Source organism: Melospiza melodia, chromosome 15, assembly GCF_035770615.1.
Source record: "Melospiza melodia melodia isolate bMelMel2 chromosome 15, bMelMel2.pri, whole genome shotgun sequence".
NCBI lineage: Eukaryota > Metazoa > Chordata > Aves > Passeriformes > Passerellidae > Melospiza > Melospiza melodia.
The window spans coordinates 11,255,185-11,274,154 of NC_086208.1; the positions used below are offsets into that span (position 1 = coordinate 11,255,185).

Here is an 18,970-nt window from a genome sequence, read left to right on the forward strand (position 1 = left end):
CGGATTTTTTCTAGAGAAAACTGCTTTGTTACATCAACTAAACATATCACTACAAAATATTAATGAGCACAGCTTAAAAGTAAACATTTAGGGCTGTATTCAATAAGCAGCTCCTGTGATATATGTGGGTGGGTTTTCCCCCAGTCACTCCATTACAAACCTTGTAGCACACTTGAGGCACAACCAAATTTTGTTTTTTTCCACTGCACAAAATCACCGATGGGCTTCATGCAGGAGCTCAGGCACTGCTGCATTCCTGGATGTCCAGCCACAAGAACACCCTCTTGTTCAGATACAGGAAAGCTTAGCAAGCACGAGCAAAGATTAACATTTTCATCTCTAAGGGATCCAAGTGCTGCTTCTGAAAAGGAAACAGCTTGGCTCCAGTTCACTGTAAGGTGATGACAGAAGAGGAACTCCCACGGGTGAGTCAAGGTCAGCCCTTGCTTTCCCTGACATTAGTGGGATCAGGATCAGACTGTCCTCACATGATCACAGCAAGAGACACAAGTCTTGGTTTCCTCCAATTGAACAGAGATGGCAAAATTCACCTGGTGGCCCTGGGACAGGTTACATAGCCAGCAACATGACAGCATGCAGTGCACCATGACCACCCACCTCTGGGCAAGGCATCTCTCCTACAACACTACAACAACACCTTCCCTGTCTTTGGTCAGTGCAGTCCTCTCCTATGACAAGTGCTTTGTCAAGAGTAAAAATGGAAACCTTTGCTGTCTGTGTGGGAAGTCCTGCTACATCCTGGCTAAGGACACACAATCAGGGGTTATTATCAAGTGCTCAGCCTTACAGGAACTACCAGAGCCCTGACTCCCCCAAAAGGGGAAACCATGTGCTGCCCATCCAGCACACCACACTCCAGAGGCCTCTCTCCTGTTTCAGAGTCAGGGAGATCATACTTAGAGATGCTTTGGGGGGGTTCACTGCTGTTCCTTTCCCTTCAGACACCCAATTAAACAATTACACATAATCAGTCAATCAAGCCCTGCTTTCTGCTGAGGTTCCCACTGGCAGTGGCTGCCCAGCACTGACAGGTAGGATGGGGTAACACAGCTGCTTCCTGTGCTGGAACTCTCAGATCCAGTACAGAAAGATGTCCTTTTGGAGCATGAAACCTTGGCAATTATTACCAAAATTCCCTTCTGGGCTAGGCCCAGAAGATTGGGTATGATCATCCTTACGTGGGTGCTGGGAACATGAACACCTCCCCTCCACACTGTGTCACAGACACAGCTGCTGTGCCACGGGAGGGACAACAAAGAGACAGACAATGCAAGTCATGCTCGAGGCTTTTGGCAGTTTCCAGAGGCATGTTCCCCTCCTGGCAGCAGTGCCAGGTGCCCAGGGCAGCAGGTCCTGTCCCCAGCAGGGAGAGCGCAGGGCAGGGCAGGCTCTGGCCAGGCTCAGCCCTCCCTGCAGCTCGGGGATGCGGCAGCCCGGGCACCTCCCCTGGTCTCCATGGTTTCACGGCTCTCCAGAAACACAACTCTCAAACATCTTTGTTTGAACGAGTCTCCCAGCCTCACTGCAAGCTGTGGTACACTGTGTGCCGTGCTGCACACAAAGGAGAGAGCAAGGATCTGACTGATTCCAGTGCAAAGTTTCTGTTATCAGTGGCAGCACACAGAAAACAGAGCAGGGAACAAAACTAAACCCACAAACTGCTGTCTGCTCTTCTGGCACTGAAGATTACTTCCTTAACAGTGTCTGGCAACTAATTCAGCCATCCTGTACTGTGAAACTGCATGGGCGGAAGGATCATTGTTTACTTGCTCTGTACAATAGTTGTTATTCTGCGTTGCTTTGAGGTCAAAGTGGTTACAGGATTCAATGTACACAGAGCTGCAAATATTTCATCTGTACTGGCTGCTTTAATCTCAACTTGCATTCAGACATTTATGTTTCCTCTGAGTTATATCCCATGTCCTTAGCCAGCAGTGCTGTTATCCTGAAGGCAGCAAACACAACTCCTTACACCATATATTATGCCACTATTTGATTTTTACATAGAATTTTTTACTGTGCAATACTTAGACACATACTAAAAAATATTATCTTTTGCTTTGAAGGGTAAATTTTAGCATGCCTCAAATAGCAGGAAAAGAAAATCAGACAGAAAAACATACTCTGTTGTCATTTTTTGTACAAAATGCTTTTACATTGTACCAAGCCCTAAATTCTATTATTTCAATGCTGATAAGCCCCCAAACCTGCTATGCAGCCTGACCAGTGTTATTCCTGATAAGTAAAGAAGAGCAGAGGAACCAAACATCTCAAAACCACATCAAAAGGACACAGTGAACCTGTGCTTCTCTGGCCACTTGTACCTCACAGAGTAACTGGGATTGTTGCTACCCCACAAGAATACCACAACAAAAAAGCCTGGACACAGGCTGTTTTAAATATGTTCTCCCAAATGCAATGGTGTCAGATGGCAATAATTTTGGACCAGATTTTGATCCCCTTATTCATGCTGGCAGTTGCCTCCACAAATAGATCCACTGACTCAGTTGGTAACTAATTGTCAGTGTGAGAAAAAGGATCACAGTCCTTTACTCCATTTTAATATTCAGGCTGTACCAGAAGCAAGAAAATGTATCACATTTCTAGCCAATTTATTCTTTGAAGAGAGTAAAATCATTCACCTCCTGCACCTGAACACCAAGCAAATGCCTCCTTTACCAACACACTGCCCAGACTGTCACTAAAACAGCGAATAGCAAAATGAAAACTTGCCACATACCCTGTGTGCTGGCCTGACCTTCAAACACTCTCTAATAAGGCCAGAACCACAGCCAGCTTTCTAACATGAGTATGTGACCATTCAGAAGTAAAGTAAAAGCAGTTTAGGTGTTCGGTTACAAAGATTCAGAGTTATGCCAGCGAAGGACTAAAGACACAAGTCACCAGAGATTTAAATGAGGAATGTAAATCTGCTGCCATGAATTCACTCATTTATCAACTAATTTAGTACCATGAAAGTAAACAACACAGAGCCATGAATACCTTTCCACCAGAAAATTTTCTTTACATGGTATTCTGAGAAAGCCAAAACAATTTAGCATTTAACAGCAGGGAAGAGTTCTGGGAAGATTCTGTGACTCAGGATCTGAGCAAACTCTGGGATGGGCTGTCTTAGCTAATACACTATTAGTTAATCAATATGGGATTATTAACCCCTGAGGTTGAGGCTCTGCATCTTTCTGGGGAAGGAATCAGACAATGAACAGCAGTTAGGAAAGAGCTTGAAAAACGTGTGGTGACGGAACACAATAACCAGCTATGGTTGGGACCGAGGAAACATCTCTTTCTTGAGAGTGCCTGTAGTACTCAAGAATAGCTCAGAAACTAAGGGATGGAGATCAAAAAGAGAAAGCACCTTTGTCTACCCAAGGGATAAAAAGAAAATCACAATTTGAGCCCTTGAACAGTATGATATTGGTTGAAAAAAATATAATAGCTCTGAAAGTACTTTTATTTGCTCTGGGTTTGAGTCTTCAGGAAGCCATCACTTGGCATTTTGAAGCTTACCTCTACCACCTGGAGGTTAGAATTTTCATTAAAAAATATAGGTGAAGGTGCTCCTGCAATCATGTCTTTGGCTGTTAGCCCTTCAAGAAGATCCCTGTAATGCTGAGGGTAAGAGTGTGATTAAAAGGCAGGATTGCATCTGATCTGAGGAGGAGAGATGGGTCTTCAGCCTGCAGTCCAGGCATTATAAAAGGCAATTACTACCTCATTATTAGTGGTTTTAGTAAGAGGAAAGCTTGTCTCCGTCAGGCACAGTCTGAGTGAGAGGCCTGGGAGGTGCAGAGCAGGGGGGCAAAGGCACTCTCGGCACATGGGAAGCACCCAGGGTAGGGTGGCCAAGCCACATGTGCCCCCATGGTGGCCCAGCCTCCATGAGCAGGCAGCTCTCGAGCAGCCGGGCACAGTGACAAACCACAGCAATGAATCACACCTGTCCTTGACACCAGAGCCCTGAACCCTTGTTTTTGGGTATCTGACTCAGGGTATCTTTTATCTCTCTGCACCTTATTTTGAGCGAGCAGCGGTTCCGGAGGCTCCTGGCGCCATCTCATGGCCACACCAACGCCCTGGAGTGGCCGACTGGGGACAAAGGCACACTGCAGGGAGGGACCCATCCTCTGCACACTGCCTGGCCAGGCTCTGCTCACCAGCTCAGTCACTCTAAGGAGACCATCATCTCCTCTATGGTGGTGTCTTTAGCAGGTCGAGACATTTGTCTGAATTCTGTGTGTGAGCAGAAGGATCACATCCCAACTCTCCAGGTGCATGCTGCTCTTTTTCAACCTTCCTTTCTACAGCAGAGACGCCCAAGAGGGTGGGCTGGAGGAGCTCAGTGCCCTGCAGCAGAGCCTCAGCCTGGGTGTCCAGCAGGATGTGGGTGCAGTGTCCAGCACAGCTGGCCCCGTGCCCCAGCTCACCCATCCTGACACTGTGGGCTGGCTGTTGAGCACCAACTCAAATAGAACCTGCCACTCTTCCCCCAAGTGCCCTGTGTCTTCTAAAGGTAGACCTTCTAAAAGGACACTTGGTCTGGCTCTGAGGAGCAGCAGGAGATGGAGTGTTCCCTCCTGGTCCTCCAACAGAATTGCACTACTGACAAATCCCCAGTGAAACGCTGAAGAGATTCACATGAGAAATGGCGATTTTGCAGCAGAAATGGCCAAGGTGAAATACATGGATCAGGATGTGAACTTCTCCAAACTTATCAGTGCTTTTATCTCAAGCTGCCCTTAAAAGCACATCCCCATTGTCTCTTTAATATGTATTACTAAAACTCCACCTTTTCCATAACATTAAAAGCATCCAAGACCTAACAACAGACTGGTTGCTCAAGCATGAGTTCTGCATGGTGGAGCTGCAGGAGTCAGAGCAGAGCCACCTCCCCACATGGGTATGACAATATTGACTCCAGATATTGCTTCAAGTTGGTGCTGGCAGGAAGGATAACACTATTGACAGTATTTCAGCACAGAGGCTAAAATATCTGTAATCCTGAAAATGCTGAGAAGCACAACCATGTTGTAGTATGCTGGACTTCACCTCCCGAGCATGTCACAAGCATGTCACACCAGGAAGAAAGAGCCATATGAATGCAACAGCCACAAAGCCAACATTCTGTGTGATGTTTTAGCCACTTAGTCTGTGACTGACCTAAGTAAGCCTTTTGTCCTTACATGGAAAATGTGCCTGAAGTCCACAGACAAATCCCCTGTCACTGCCACAAACATGGGAAACACAGCAGGGCCTGCTGAACCTCCTGTTACCTCAGATGCATCTTACAAACAGTTTTCTCACTCAAATACCTATCTGAAGACATGGAAGTGTCACAGGATTCACGAGGCAGAACGTGAGCCACCCTTATCAGCCTCTGACACTCTGTGGGTGAGAGGCTGGAGGGCACAGCTGGGCAGGGTCTCCTTGCATCAGTCCCTGGCTGAAGCCAGCAGCTTGCTCAGAGTGAATGGGAGTGTGAATTTTCCTTGTGACCCCATGAGCCACCTATCAAAGTCTTTACAGCAGAGTCACAAAACAACTACAACAACTACACAGCACTGCAGAGGGACACAGGGAAAGGGAGCCCTGGGAGGAGTCTCTGAGTGGGAGCCAGCAGCAGCTGCCCAGAGGTTGTGCTTTGTGAGAAAGGGTTTGGCTGAGCACGCAGCTGGGTGCTGAGGCACCTCAGCAGTGTCAGCTGAGAGCTGTGCTGGCTGGCCTCCTCTCACACCTGGGCATTTGTGTCACTCAGCTCCTGTGACAGCCCAGCCCGGCTGCTGCCCACGTGGCACAGCCTTGGCACGGGCACTGCTCAGGGACTTGGAGCTCCAAGTGCTGGAGCAGACAGGCTTGTGCTGCTCCAAAGGCTCAGAAATAGCAGGGGCTGCTAAAGGTGGCTGAGTAACCAGCTGCCATGTAATCCCCCTGCTCAGCCTGCCCCTCTTGTTGTTGTGGTCACAACAAAGTAATATTGGTATGAACACACAACTGACAGAACACACAAGGGGATTGTATGAAGCTGCTCTGGAGCAGAGTGCATTTCCCATCCTTGGAAGCTCCTAGCCCAGGGCAGCACCTGCCCTGCAACCTGCAGAATGCAGAGTCTGTCATGAGCACATGAACCCTCAAGAACCCTGAGGAGGGCACTGGGACCCCACAAATTAAACAAGTGTGACAGGGCAAGCAGGCTCCCTCTGTTAGTGAGCCAGCATGCATTATGCAAACAGTCTGATTCTGCTCTCACATCAATTTTGCATCATTCCAGCTCATGGTTTACAGTGGCTCCTCTCAGCTGACATCTATGCAAGTGGCAGAACAAAAATAATGCCCTTTTCCAGTCATTTCTCTAGAGCAAAAATGTACAAATTTTGGCACCAAGTCCATGTTTCTGTTCTAGACACATCCTGAGCACTGAAATGCAACCCAAGAAGGTGGCACATGGGACACACAGGTCACCCTGGCTCCAAAGCCCCCCAGGAGCAAACTGCATGGGAAGTGAATGACAGGAACAGAAGATTACCCCTTCACTGGTTTTCTGCAAATCTGAAGAAGTGTTTCTTGTGTCATTGCCTGCGTCCCCAGCATCAGAGCTGCTCTTATTTTCTTCCTCTTTGCAGTCCTTATCATCTTCATCTCCAGGAGATTTCCGTGACTGCTTGGAGGATTTCTAAAATGATCAACAACAAAGTGAAAATTAAAACCTGAGCTTCAGCCATAGAAAGACACTTCTGAAATGTATGTGGAATGCTGTCTGATCATGCATTTCCCTGGTCAAGGTGAATACATGGGGTGAAAAGCATTTTTCAGGTGAAGTAGCTGCAGTTACTGCCACCAGTGAAGGAAATTTCTCTGAAATTCTGTGTTCAGCACAGGTTGGCAGCTCAATTGACTGAAAGACAGACACAGTAATAGGAGCTGGGTATTAGTGCTGGGTCACCTGTAGGTTTTGTTAGTTAATGAAACAGATGGTGCCAGCTTGGCAAAAGTTTTGATTAAATACAGAGATGTAAAATGAGAATAACATTAGCAGAGCTGCTTTCCATACTTTTTTTTAGTGCTGTCAGCTTTAATATATTAACATTAGAGCCATGTGGAACCAATATATCTTCTCCTTTACATCCCTTTATGTTATGCAATTCTACAGTACAAAAGGATAAATTGTGGCATTAAGCCACCATTTTCATAATCCTCTGTTTGTCCAGAATCTTCTGGAAAGAAGATGGCAGACCAGACCTCAATTTCTGACGTAGAACACACAAAATGGGTGAAAATACATTTTGTTTGGTGGATCAACCACAAAATTCACACTCTCCCCCAAACTGTGCCTGGATCAGATTGTTTGATTGCTTCTTCTCATTTCCATTAGTTTTCACTTTCAGAGAAGAATAACATGAATGTGAATAAATTGACTCTGCCACACTTTACACAATTTTTCAGGTGAAGTGCAGCCCTGGAGGCACACACAGAACCAGAGGAAGTGACTTTAATGTTGCTGCCCTTCACCCCAGGTGACAAGTGAGAAGTTTATCTGAACCCAAAGGTGTCACTTCTCAGGGGATTTTCCCCACCAGCCACTGGGAGACAGACACATCACTCTTAGCTGCCTGATCTACACTGTTACATGAGATATTAACAGGGCTGGTATATTAACAGGGCTGGTACAGTTCAGGTCTTATATCCACAAACTGAATATCCTACTCCCTGCTTAATGAATGAGTTCTTCCACCTTCCCATTCTGTATCCTGGACTGAAGTATTTCACACTCAGCTCCAAGAGGAGCAATTGAGCACATCTGGCCCTACCAGATCCTTCTGGGAGATGGAGGAGGAAGCTTCAGTTCTCCTGGACAGGAACCAAACCTGAGCTCATGACTCTCAGGAGGCCCACTCATAAGGATTTTTTCTTCTTCTTGGGGAGAGACTGATCTGAGATAATCAAACCTATCAACCCATCTTTGCATGGATTTTCTTCCCAGCCCTTCTGATCTCCTTCCCATAGTTTCACCTTCTTCTCAGTGTGTGGGCACTGGAACAGGGCAGAGTATTTCAAGTGGTGTCTCACCAAGGCTACAAATCAAGCCCACTCCCCTTTGCCTGTTTGAACAGCACTGTCCTGGTATCAGAATCAAAATGTTAAAGGAGGAAGCACAAATTTCCATGAGGTGAACAGTATTCCAATTATAAATGCCCATGGATAACAACAGGAAAAGTCAGAAGATAACCTTTGAAGTGTAGGATTTTTTCCGTTTTGAGCCGGCTTTTTCGTTCTTTCTTTTTCCTTTTCCATCCTCTTCTACCCGGTCACCTTCCTCCTCACTGCTGGCATCTGCTGTATTTCCTCCTTCTCCTTCAGTTTCTGATGAGCTCTGTTGCTGAATTGCCTTTAAAATAACAACAACAATAATAACATCAACAATAAACATATCACTAATATCTATTACTTGATTTTTGTTCTGCATTGAAGATAGAAAGATGGAAATGGACAGCTTACACTTTAATTGCTACAGTTAGGAAGAGCTCAGGTTATTTTTGCAATTATCAGGAAAAAGGGCTGCAAAGGCAATTTTCTCAGTCACCACTTGAACTCAGTTATCAGATGCAGATTCTGGGATCAGAAGATCCAATAACAAAAACATGTTTGCTGGAGGAGAACTAAGGGCTGCTCAGTGCAGAGACCTGGCGTGCTCTACTCTGGGAAAAACTACTGAAACTTTCAGACTTTGGCTGCAATAGCAGAGACTTTTTTGTGAGAGAAGATGGCTGTTACACTCCCCTCAAAGGGCAAGATCTGTGTTTTGGAAAAGCAAGCCCTGACCAGCAGGCTGAGCACTCTTTGACAGCCCATCTCCCACAGACTATTCACTGGACTTTTTTTAAATCCCCAAGTGTATGCAAAACATGTGTAGGGCTGAAAATATGAAACAGGAACTGAGAGAGGCAGCAGCTTTTCTGCAGGTGGTCTGTATCTCTGGCTTGTAGTGTTTTGTGATAATAATGTAATAGGTGTTTGCCTGCTTTTGGAGGTGATTCCTGCCTTCAAAGGACCACATTTTTTTAATGAGAAAAGTTCTTTGTTTTATACAGCCCACCAACTATTCCTCTCCCCCTCCAGCTTCACTGACTTTCTGCTCTGGACACCCAACAGGGAGAGCTGTTGTACAGCAGCAGCTGTCTCCTACAGCAGCTTAACCCTCCACCACCTCACTCCTCTTAGCTTTGGCACTGCCAAGTGTGGAAATCAAAAGTGCAGTGACCTTAAGGTCTGTGTAAAATACATGGAGCCTGATATAAAAATAAACAATAGAAAGAAGAAGTCAGAAATTATTCATGTTTGTACAGGAGTAAATAAAACCATCCATTTTTAATTTAACTAAATGTGTTGCAGAATTTTCCACTTCACCACTCCAGAATGTCACAGAAAGCAAAAGGCTCTGCAGTATGATTAAAGTTCCATTTGTCACAGAGTGTGAGACCACAGTTGTCTTTACATTACACAACTACCAGAGCTGTGAAACTTTCTTGCTCCATCAAAACCAGAAGCTTACACGTCACTCTTAAAGTGCTCACTTTGACAAGCAGTAAAAGAAGAAAACAAGAAAGACAGGAGCAATAGGTGTGAAAGTCATTTACCTGATATCCAGTAAACTTTACTCCAGGGTTGTTTTCTATTTCCCACAGGCCTTCATTAAATCCTTTTCGCTTGTTCGATTTCCCAAACTTATCTTTGTATTCTTTATATGGGAAAAGGTCTTTGGGCCCCAGGAACGCACTGCATTGAACAGAGGGAACAGTCAAAAAAGGACTTATCACACTCTCCTCTTCAAAAAAATCATAACATTAACACTGCAAATGGTTTCCCTATTCTTCGGCTCATTGAAGCATTTCTTTTCTAGTTTTATTTATTTATTTTTTTGGTCACGCTGGCTTTGAGTTACTGCTGTGAGTCTGATTTAATGGATTGGCTCACCATCCTGATGTTTGATGTAGTAAAATCATGCTGGGTATCTCTAGAAACAACTGAAACATCTCTATTTTATTAACTACTGCTGGGAACTGGCACTTGAACAGTTTATGAAAGTTTATAAAACAGTTTATGATGTCATTGCTTGCGATAGCAAGGGACCAATCCTAGAGTTATAAATCCAGAAAGGCCTCAAAAATGCCACATGAAAAAAAAAGCATGTAAGGAGTGCCTAGGACCCATGAGCCAAAATCTGTCCCTTGTACTATGGGGCAGAAAAAGCAGTGACATTTATTACCATCTATACTGCCAGTAAGCCTGGGAGCTGCTTTCTTGGAATTAGCCCCCCACATACTAAATTCTGCACAAACACAATAAGAATGCTCTTTCCCAAAAATCTTATAATTTCATATAAGAACAAAAAACAATGGATGAATATAGGCAGATGAGTAATACAAGGAAACAATGAGACACACAGGGTGCTTGTGGCCAAATAGTTTTTTAGACAGCACAGCAAAGGAGGGATTTTGTGCTTTGCTGCTGCCTAAGTCAGCTGCACATTGGGCCAACTAATTTCAGGCACAAGCATCACAATGCAGGGAAAAATAATTACATAAAAAAAGAAGAGTGATGATTTGTTCTGCTTTTCCTACACACATTACAGCAAAACTAACTTCTTCTAAACTCTTAAACTGAAGGAAGCATAACTCTCTTTTTGTTGGGTATCTATATCTACTGAATTCTGCATGGTGACATTGAGATTGTAATCACAAGTCAAATTAAAACAATGAAGGTAAAAAGACCCCTTCATTCCCACATGTAAAGATTCTGTGTCATCAATGACCAGAGCTGAGCAAGTCCCAGTGTCCTTCACCATAATCACTGTCCTACTTTGCTGATGATCTGTGCAATTCATGTTAACTCTCTGGTCTCCATCACTGTGGGAATGTGGATTAAATACATTTATTGTTGTAACCTCACCATGACATTGGGAGTTTGCCCTTTTTTGCAGATGGGATTCTGAGGCACAAAGATTTGTCCAAGGTCAAACTCAAACTGACAGCAGAGTGCAGAGGAAAAACCAGCTCGCTTCAGTCTCAGTCTAATATCTTAATCACAGGATAATATTTCTTCCTTTCTGCAATCATTATTTCAGATTAATGCCTGATTTATGCCCAGCATTTATGAATGTGCAAAGCTCCATTCACTTAAATCATCCCACTGGCCAAGCAGTTTGCCAGTGCAGAGCCAAATGGTTGCTAAAAAGTCATCAGATGGCAAATCCCTGAGGAAAGAGCTTCCTTCTAACTCCACCTGAGACAGCATGGGATTCACACTCAGCTGGATATTGAGAAATATCTTAATTATATAATTACAAAGCCAAGAATGCATTTCTACCTGAAAGCCAAACAGTGATTTCCAAACGAACAGGTGCCATGTTAATATTAAATGCTACACTAAATAAATTATGTTATCTACACTTTTACTAATACCAGGAGATGTCTCTTTGTTGTCAAAAATATAAACAAACAGTTCTAAGACTAATAACAAAGGAAAACTGTATGAAACTTAGTATGAGCTACCTTAACATAGCTCAAGAGTAATGTATGGAAATGTTTCCACAGTCTTTTATGTAAACACTGAAAAGCTGTCTACATCTTTGCTTGAAATGCATTCATTGCCACTGGGAGAGCATAAGTTTCTACTGCTCTGCTATAAAACTAAGGAGCTGCAATCTACAGTTCATTTTTAACAGTCAGGCTTTTACATTTATAAAGTAGGAACTACAAACTGTTTTTCTCTTTCAGATGCTACAGTGAGATCATGAGCTCACAAAGTCCAAATAAAAAAAGATTATCAGTTTGGGATTCACTCATTTTGGAATAAAAGTGGTCAGTTTTTTTCTTAAATGTTTCTCAGAAATGATGTTTCCATTCAAAAAATAATTACATTTTGTTTTCTGATTTGAAAGCATTGCCAGTTTATTTAAACTTTATTCTTCTCAGATTATTTTGTGACAATACTAATAGACCACAATATATCAAAACATCAGGTTGTTTCATTCTAGCAATGGAGCTAGAAAAAACAGAAGAACTATTTTAACTAAATAACAATTTAGTTAAAAATTAAGCTATTATGAACTTTATAAAGCAGAAACTGCCTTTAAATATTTTTTTAAAAAATAAAATGTGATGTGTGAGCTATGGAGCTTGTAATATTCTGGAATAACATTAAAATTCAAAAATAAACAATAAATTTTTAATAAAGCTTCAAGCCTCTAACAATGAATTTAAAATATCATCAGAATTTCATTTTTCCAGCTTTAAAGGAATTCTAGAGAACATGTTACCTGCAAATAGGGAAGGAAAAGTTTTAAAATTAAAATATTTTGCAAAATGGAATGTGACTTGTTTTTTAGCTATCTCAGACATAGTTTAAACTAGAGACATGTACATTATAATATTGAAACTTTGCACCTTGTAGCAATTATGATGAGACCTAACTCACCTCTTATGCTCTGATTCCTTTCTTTCCCTATGAGATCAGCCAGCTCAGTTCTTCTATCCCTTCTGAGAGCTCCATCCTACAATATCCCAGCACAGATCTCCCAGGAATGCACATGTTCTGAAGCTCTGCTGAGACTCTGGGTCTGCTTCCTTTCACATCACAAACCACCAAGTGAGCTCTCACACGGGACATGAGCTCAAACGTGTCCAAACACAGGAGCCTGATCTCTGCTATCATGGACATCCAAGCAAGAAATGTTTGCCCCTGCCTCTGAGTTCAGGGCTTTTTCAGACCCTCTAATGAATTCATGCCCACACATTTCTTTACAGGATACCCAGGATTTTGTGTTTAGACCATGAAGGCAGCAGCATTCCCAACCACTCTCAGCTTGCACTCCCATTTGTTAATACCAATGAGTTGGGCTGGCAGGACCTTTCTCTAGGCTCCCAATGGCTTCAGTCAGGATTTGTTCCAATGAAATCAGAGGAAATGATGTTGGCTGTGCTGCAAAAAGGCATTTCCAAAGGAATGGGTCATTCACTTACGTTTCATGAGTCCCAAAAAAGAAGATGGGGTATTTATTTGCTGGAGGCTTGACGGCTCCTTCAGGAAGTTCATCAATCTGTAAGACAGAAAGCAGTGGAAAAAGATTATTCCCAAAAGTGGTGTCCCTCATCCAAGCATCCTACCAAGCCATGGAGGTGCTAGCAGAGGTGTCCTGCAGCCCTGGGAGGTCCCACTGTGTGTGGGGTGGGGAAGGGAAAGCAGCTGCTGGAGTTTCAGGCAAAGTCAGCATGACTGAAATACTGCAGGGAGACAGCGGAAGACCCAGGAGCACACACAGAGTTTTAATGATTTCATGGGCATTATAATACACAAAGGCAATAAAATCAACTCTGCTTAATTTAAGTGTTAACTTCAGATCCTGCCTCATCAAAGGCATGGAAACCCAGAGGGTAATCCTGCCTGTCTCACACAGCCACCTCAGTAACTCCTGCAACAAATGGGGAACAGATGGGACTCAGTTGGAAAACAGGACAATCTCCCAGTGGTGCTTCCTGGGGTGATGGTGGTACACAGTGTAAAATGTGCAATGCACACCAGGGAGGGGGGCCAGGGACTCTCCTTCCCCTGCAACACCCTGATAACTGGATTTGGCTACCACTCCCCTCTCTACCCTCTCCTTTCACATTTTAATCCTGGCCTCGTATTTCTCAGGATAGAGCTGCAGAGCAGTGAAAGGAGGGATGCTGAGGGTGCTCTCCTGAGACAGAGCTGGTACTGGAACAAACCCCTCAGGCTGAGCAGTGCCCAGACCTCTTCTCCCAATGTTTGGGTGAGAGCACCGGCTGTGAGGCAGGAGGTGAGGCCCAGGAATTAATCTTGTCTATGTCTAATTTTGTAGTCCCCTTTAACAGAAATAAGAGTCCAGGTGCCTGCCCACACAAACCAGAAACACAGCAACGCTTTAAATAACATCCAAGAGCCTGCCTTCCCAGAAACGGCACTTCTGAGCATATGTGGGTGTGTGAAATTAAGTGTCCAGAGAACTCTCTGGCTAAGAGAGAGCCTAATGAGCCTAGATACCTACAGGGCAGCACCAGTGAGCAGGTGAGTGGCCTGGTGCCTGCTCTAAGGCAACTCAGCCTCAACATCAGCATCCTGCCAAACATCACTGCAACCGAGAGCAAAGTGCTGACATAACAGTGCTATACAAAATCTGCTCCTCAGCAGAGCACAGGGGTGCAACCTGCATGTTTCCACTCAGGAGGCCAGACCCACATGTGCTTTCCTTCTCTCTTCTTGCTGAAGGACCCCTAACACTGAATTCTTATTGATTAATAAGCACCAGATTGTTTTCAAAGGATGTCCTCTTTCACAGTAAAGCATCTGCTTGGCTCCATAGCTTTCAAAGGAGCTTGAGCTTTGGTAAGAATTCAAACCCTTTTGGTCTTTCTGCAAGGACACCCCTTGGTGATGGAGAAACGAGAGCCACATGTGGAACTGTAACATCACAAGACTCCTCTCTGCAGAAGAAATGGATGCCTATCTTTTCAGTCTAACTGGAATATTGTCTGAAGCTGCACCAAAATCTGGAGATCTGAGGGCACTTCCAGAGCATTCCCTGAGGGGTGTGCAAGGTGGGACTCTGGCACACTGGGGTCATGTGTCACCATGCACCCACCCACCAGCACAGTCTGCAGGAGACAATCCGGGATTGTCCCAGGGGTCACATGTCTTGTGGGCACAGCAATTGCTTCTTTCTTGTACTTAACAAAGATAATGATTTGATAAATAAAAGGGGAATCTATTAGTTTATTGCACATAGAAGGAAAATACACGCTGGTGGAGGATGAACACGTGCATTCCCTTTTAGCTCAGCTGTGTGAAAGGAGGAACTGAAACAACATGACAGGATTTTTGGTGTCCTCTTATCATCAGGACTCCAGAGAGGAAACGCTGTCGAAGATATTGCTTTAGAGCTCATAATTTTCTGACATTAACTATTTGTTTTTTAGGAAAGGTTGCTATTTGCTCACAATTCATTAATTAAATATAGGTATTAGACTTACAAGAATGATAAAAAGACTGCAGGTCAAAACCACTGCAACTCCCTTTCCAAACTGAGAGCAAGTCAGGGAGATGCTGCATGTCTGCAAAACATTTTATGCCTCCTTCAAGATGGAAGCATCCACATGTCAGAGCAAAAAAGGCTTTGCTGGCAGCTCACCAAGAGCAGGGAGAGGTAACACACCTTGACTGTCTGGATGCCACAGCCATCCTCCTCTTTATTGCCACAAGGAAGATGTCCAGATGCCAGAGCCCAGGAAAATGTGGACTGTTTTCACTGAGACAAACAGTGTCTGCTGGGACTGGAGTGCAAATCTCATTTGGCCACTTGAAACACGGCGCCAGCTCTGGGCTGCAATACAGAGCAGCACAGCCCAGTCACTGCCTCAGCCCCCTCTGTCACACAGCTCACCTGCTCCCCATTTCGTGGCATATTTCTTTATTCATCCAAGTATCCCTTCTGACTATGTATCATCACAGGAAACCATAAAAAAGCTTTTCATAGCTTTTGGGAGCTGGCATACACATACAAACACATGCAGCATAAATCTGCACCAAACAGCTCAAGGAGAGACTGTTAATGCTCCCACTCTAACATTTCACTCTGCAGCTGAGGTCAAGACTTTTCCTGCCTCCACTGATATTGCTGTGAGCTCCCCAGCTCTGGGGCTTATGTTGCTAGTGCTGTAACAAGGTTGGATATAAAGTGACAGTGTTATCTTAGGGCCACTGAACTCTATGGCAGAAACTCCAGGGAATTTAGTGAAGGATGAGACCCTCCCTGCCATTAGGAAAGATCTCTTCCCGTTTTACCTCTTTCACACAAATCCCTGCATTAGAGACTGCGAGAGGAGATCTTTGCCCAGTCTCCCTATTTCCAGTAAAGCCACCTTAGCCCTCTGTGAATGTGGAGTCCCTTCGTGCTTATTCAGCTGCAGAACAACCCCTGCACTCCATGACAATTGCTGTTGTTTTGGTGAGGCACAAAGCAAACAGTACAAGCAACCATACTGCAATCTCCTGCTGCTGCACTCAGTCACAATTTATTCCCATTCTACAGGATGTTTTGGTTAAATATGCTGCAGATTTGGATCCGATATTTTCCCCCATATCAGCAAGATCAAAGACAGAGACGGGGAGGGAGGGAGAGGAAGAGAGTGAGCGCATGAGCACAAGAGCAAAAAAAGCATCGCTGCCTTGAACCAGGAACAAAAGAGGAAAGAGCACCCATACTAGAACACAGTGTTGTAGTCACAGAAACCTCACTAATGACTAAAGCATCTGTCTATCAGAGAGCCAGACTGCGACTGTGTTTTGCTCCTGGAAGGAAACAAGCAGATTCTCAAGTACCCGCTACAACCTGCAATCAAACACGGCTCCATCCCTGCCTGAAGCAGAGCGGGCTGCAGCTCGCTGCCACAGAAATCAGTGCGAGCAGCGCATGGCGTGCAAATCTGACATGTGCATCAGCAGCACCATGGGCAGCCGCTTCAATTATGGCTAAAATTAAAGCAGGTGGTTTCAGATTTCGAGTTTTATCCCCTCAGCTCCCGTTGCTGTCATCTGCTTAATGAATAACAATTGCTTTCTTTTTGCACAACCTCAGCAGAGCCGCACTGCCCAGCGTTTGTTTGCCAACCGAGCAGCAGAGCTTTAAAGATGTAACTGCGAGGTTTTTTTCCAGTAAACAAACGCCAGGCTTCTGGGGTCAAGAACACCGAACAGAAAATTCAGCTCGCTCCTCTCCAACCAGAGCGGGGCTTTATCAAGCCGTGTTGCTAGTGACTACCAGCGTGGAGGCAAGAAATCTGTCAGATCCTTACACTGTGCTTTACTGGCTGGGATGGGTGTGCAGCCCGAGTGTTTTGCTCTCGGTGGTGCCGAGCAATCGCTGATTTCTCAGGGAGTGTCCCCGCGGGCTGTCGGGGTGGCTTTGGAGCCCTGGCAGTGCTCCCTTCCAGGGTTGGGGACCCTGGGGAGCGAGGCTGGGCTGGGCTGGCGCTGCAGAGCAGAGCCCAGCGACAAGGACAACAGCAGCACCAGCACAAACAGTCCCCGTGCCTGCCCGTGGGATACCGGAATATGCCCGTGCCATATTCCCGACAGGCTGGGGAGCTCGCTGGTGCAGAGGAGCTGCACCCCCTCCCTGTGCTGAGCTCTGCAGAGCTCCACACTCCCTGCAAGATGGGAACCGTGTCTGTGACACACACACAGGGACAGCGGCACGGAGCTCTGTCCCTGCGGGCTGGCACAGCGCTCCGGGCACGCTGGTGTCCCTGCAGGGCCGGGAAGGGGCAGCGCTGCCCCAGGGCAGGACGGGCAGCCAGGGGCATCTCCCTCCGCTGCAGGAGGTGTCCTGCTCCATCCATCACAAAACCTCCGTGCTGGGGATAAGCAGCCGCTCAGAAGCAGGAGGAATTCCAGTCTATCCTTCCACCAGACCCTGTCCTATTGCTTTCCAGCAGAATTTTACACACACACAAAAACAGGTATTATGCAAAATATCTATCAGTCCCCATTTACAGAAACGAAAACTTTACATCAGCATGCAGGGATGCTTATGTGGGCAGCAAAAACCATAAGATTTCCTTTTATTTTGCAAAAAGGGGGAATAAAAACTGCAGAGCAGTAATCACTGATTGTTTTGAGATAGTGTAAATGCCTTTGATTGGCAAAAGCACACAGAGCCATTGCTGAGATCCACATCTCCCTCTGAAATCCCTGGAGCTGCTGCTGCACAGCAGTGGAGCACAGGCCTATAGCATTTGCTGCAAAGTGGTTCAAATTGCTTATTATTGCCCAACACATGCAAGCAGCTTGATCTTTTGCAGTTAGCTTATTAGCAGAACTCTAGATGGATAAAAGCAATAGTCTTCAAAATCCATTATTAAAATAGGATATTTTGCTTTACTACAACATTTTTATTCCAATGGATTTATTATGCTTTTTAATAGCTAATGCTACTGGGAGTCAGCAGTATAGCAGTATCTTTTCTAAACCATTATTTAAAATACTGTTCTGCAAGATGTAAAATATTAATTTTTTTTTCCCCAGAGGATCCTAAAATGTTAAAAAAAAAAGAAAAAAAAATTAAAAATCCAACCTGCTTCAAGCTAAAAACTGTGACTCAAATTCCATAGTGCTTAAATTGAAGAGCAATCCAATTGCAGCTGATTGGAGACTGCTGACTTTTCCTCTCATGTATCAAGACTGATATTTGAAGCAGAGCACTACTCCCCAATGTACATCACATACCTGAACTCCTGGTGTGGAATGCTGGCATATGCACTTTTTCACCCATTAAAAAAGATAACCCTGTGAAGGGTGAGACTGGAAGCAGAATCCAACTTAATAAGGTGGAATTGCACAGCTACAAAAGTAAAAATTAAAAAAGTCTCTGGGCATGGAAGAGTGCCACCAGCAAAAACAAAAAGCAAAACAAGATTAAAACCAGCAGAGCATACTTCTGAACACTGCTGAAAATGGCTGAAGGGTATCCTGCAGACAGCCAGAAATGACAATATAAAGACATCAATCCTCCCTTTTTTTTCCCCTGTGCATGCTCAGGACCTCAACGAGATAGAAGACAATGAAGGGTTAGTTGGAGTCCAAACAATGCTGGTAGCAATGTCTCACTAGGAAAGATCAGCAGTCTTGCAGCGGAGTTCAGCCCCTTTACATCCCTAATTAGCAGCATATTTTTAAGACAGAAAGTTGAAATACACTTTCTGCAGAGCTGCTTTAATCTCCAGTATGAAAATGGGGCCAGAGCTTAGTTCTGCCTGACTGGTGTCTATATGCATGACTTTGTAGATAACTGATCTGTTCATGTGATTCTCTGCACTGCTGGGGCTGCTGGGAGGAAGATGGCAGAGGAGGAGATTTGGGG

The 18,970-nt window shown here is 44.7% G+C and overlaps 1 protein-coding gene across 1 annotated transcript in view; it reads right to left on the minus strand.

The window, feature by feature from the left end:
* The window catches only part of HDGFL3 (HDGF like 3), a 37,183-nt gene that overhangs the window by 2,409 nt on the left and 15,804 nt on the right, over positions 1-18,970 (minus strand). The window contains exons 2-5 of the mRNA XM_063169802.1: positions 13,056-13,132; positions 9,672-9,810; positions 8,264-8,422; positions 6,563-6,709 (exon numbers count right to left, since the gene is read on the minus strand). Of these exons, the coding sequence (XP_063025872.1) occupies positions 6,563-6,709; positions 8,264-8,422; positions 9,672-9,810; positions 13,056-13,132 (522 nt within the window). The remainder of the gene's footprint in view (positions 1-6,562; positions 6,710-8,263; positions 8,423-9,671; positions 9,811-13,055; positions 13,133-18,970) is intronic.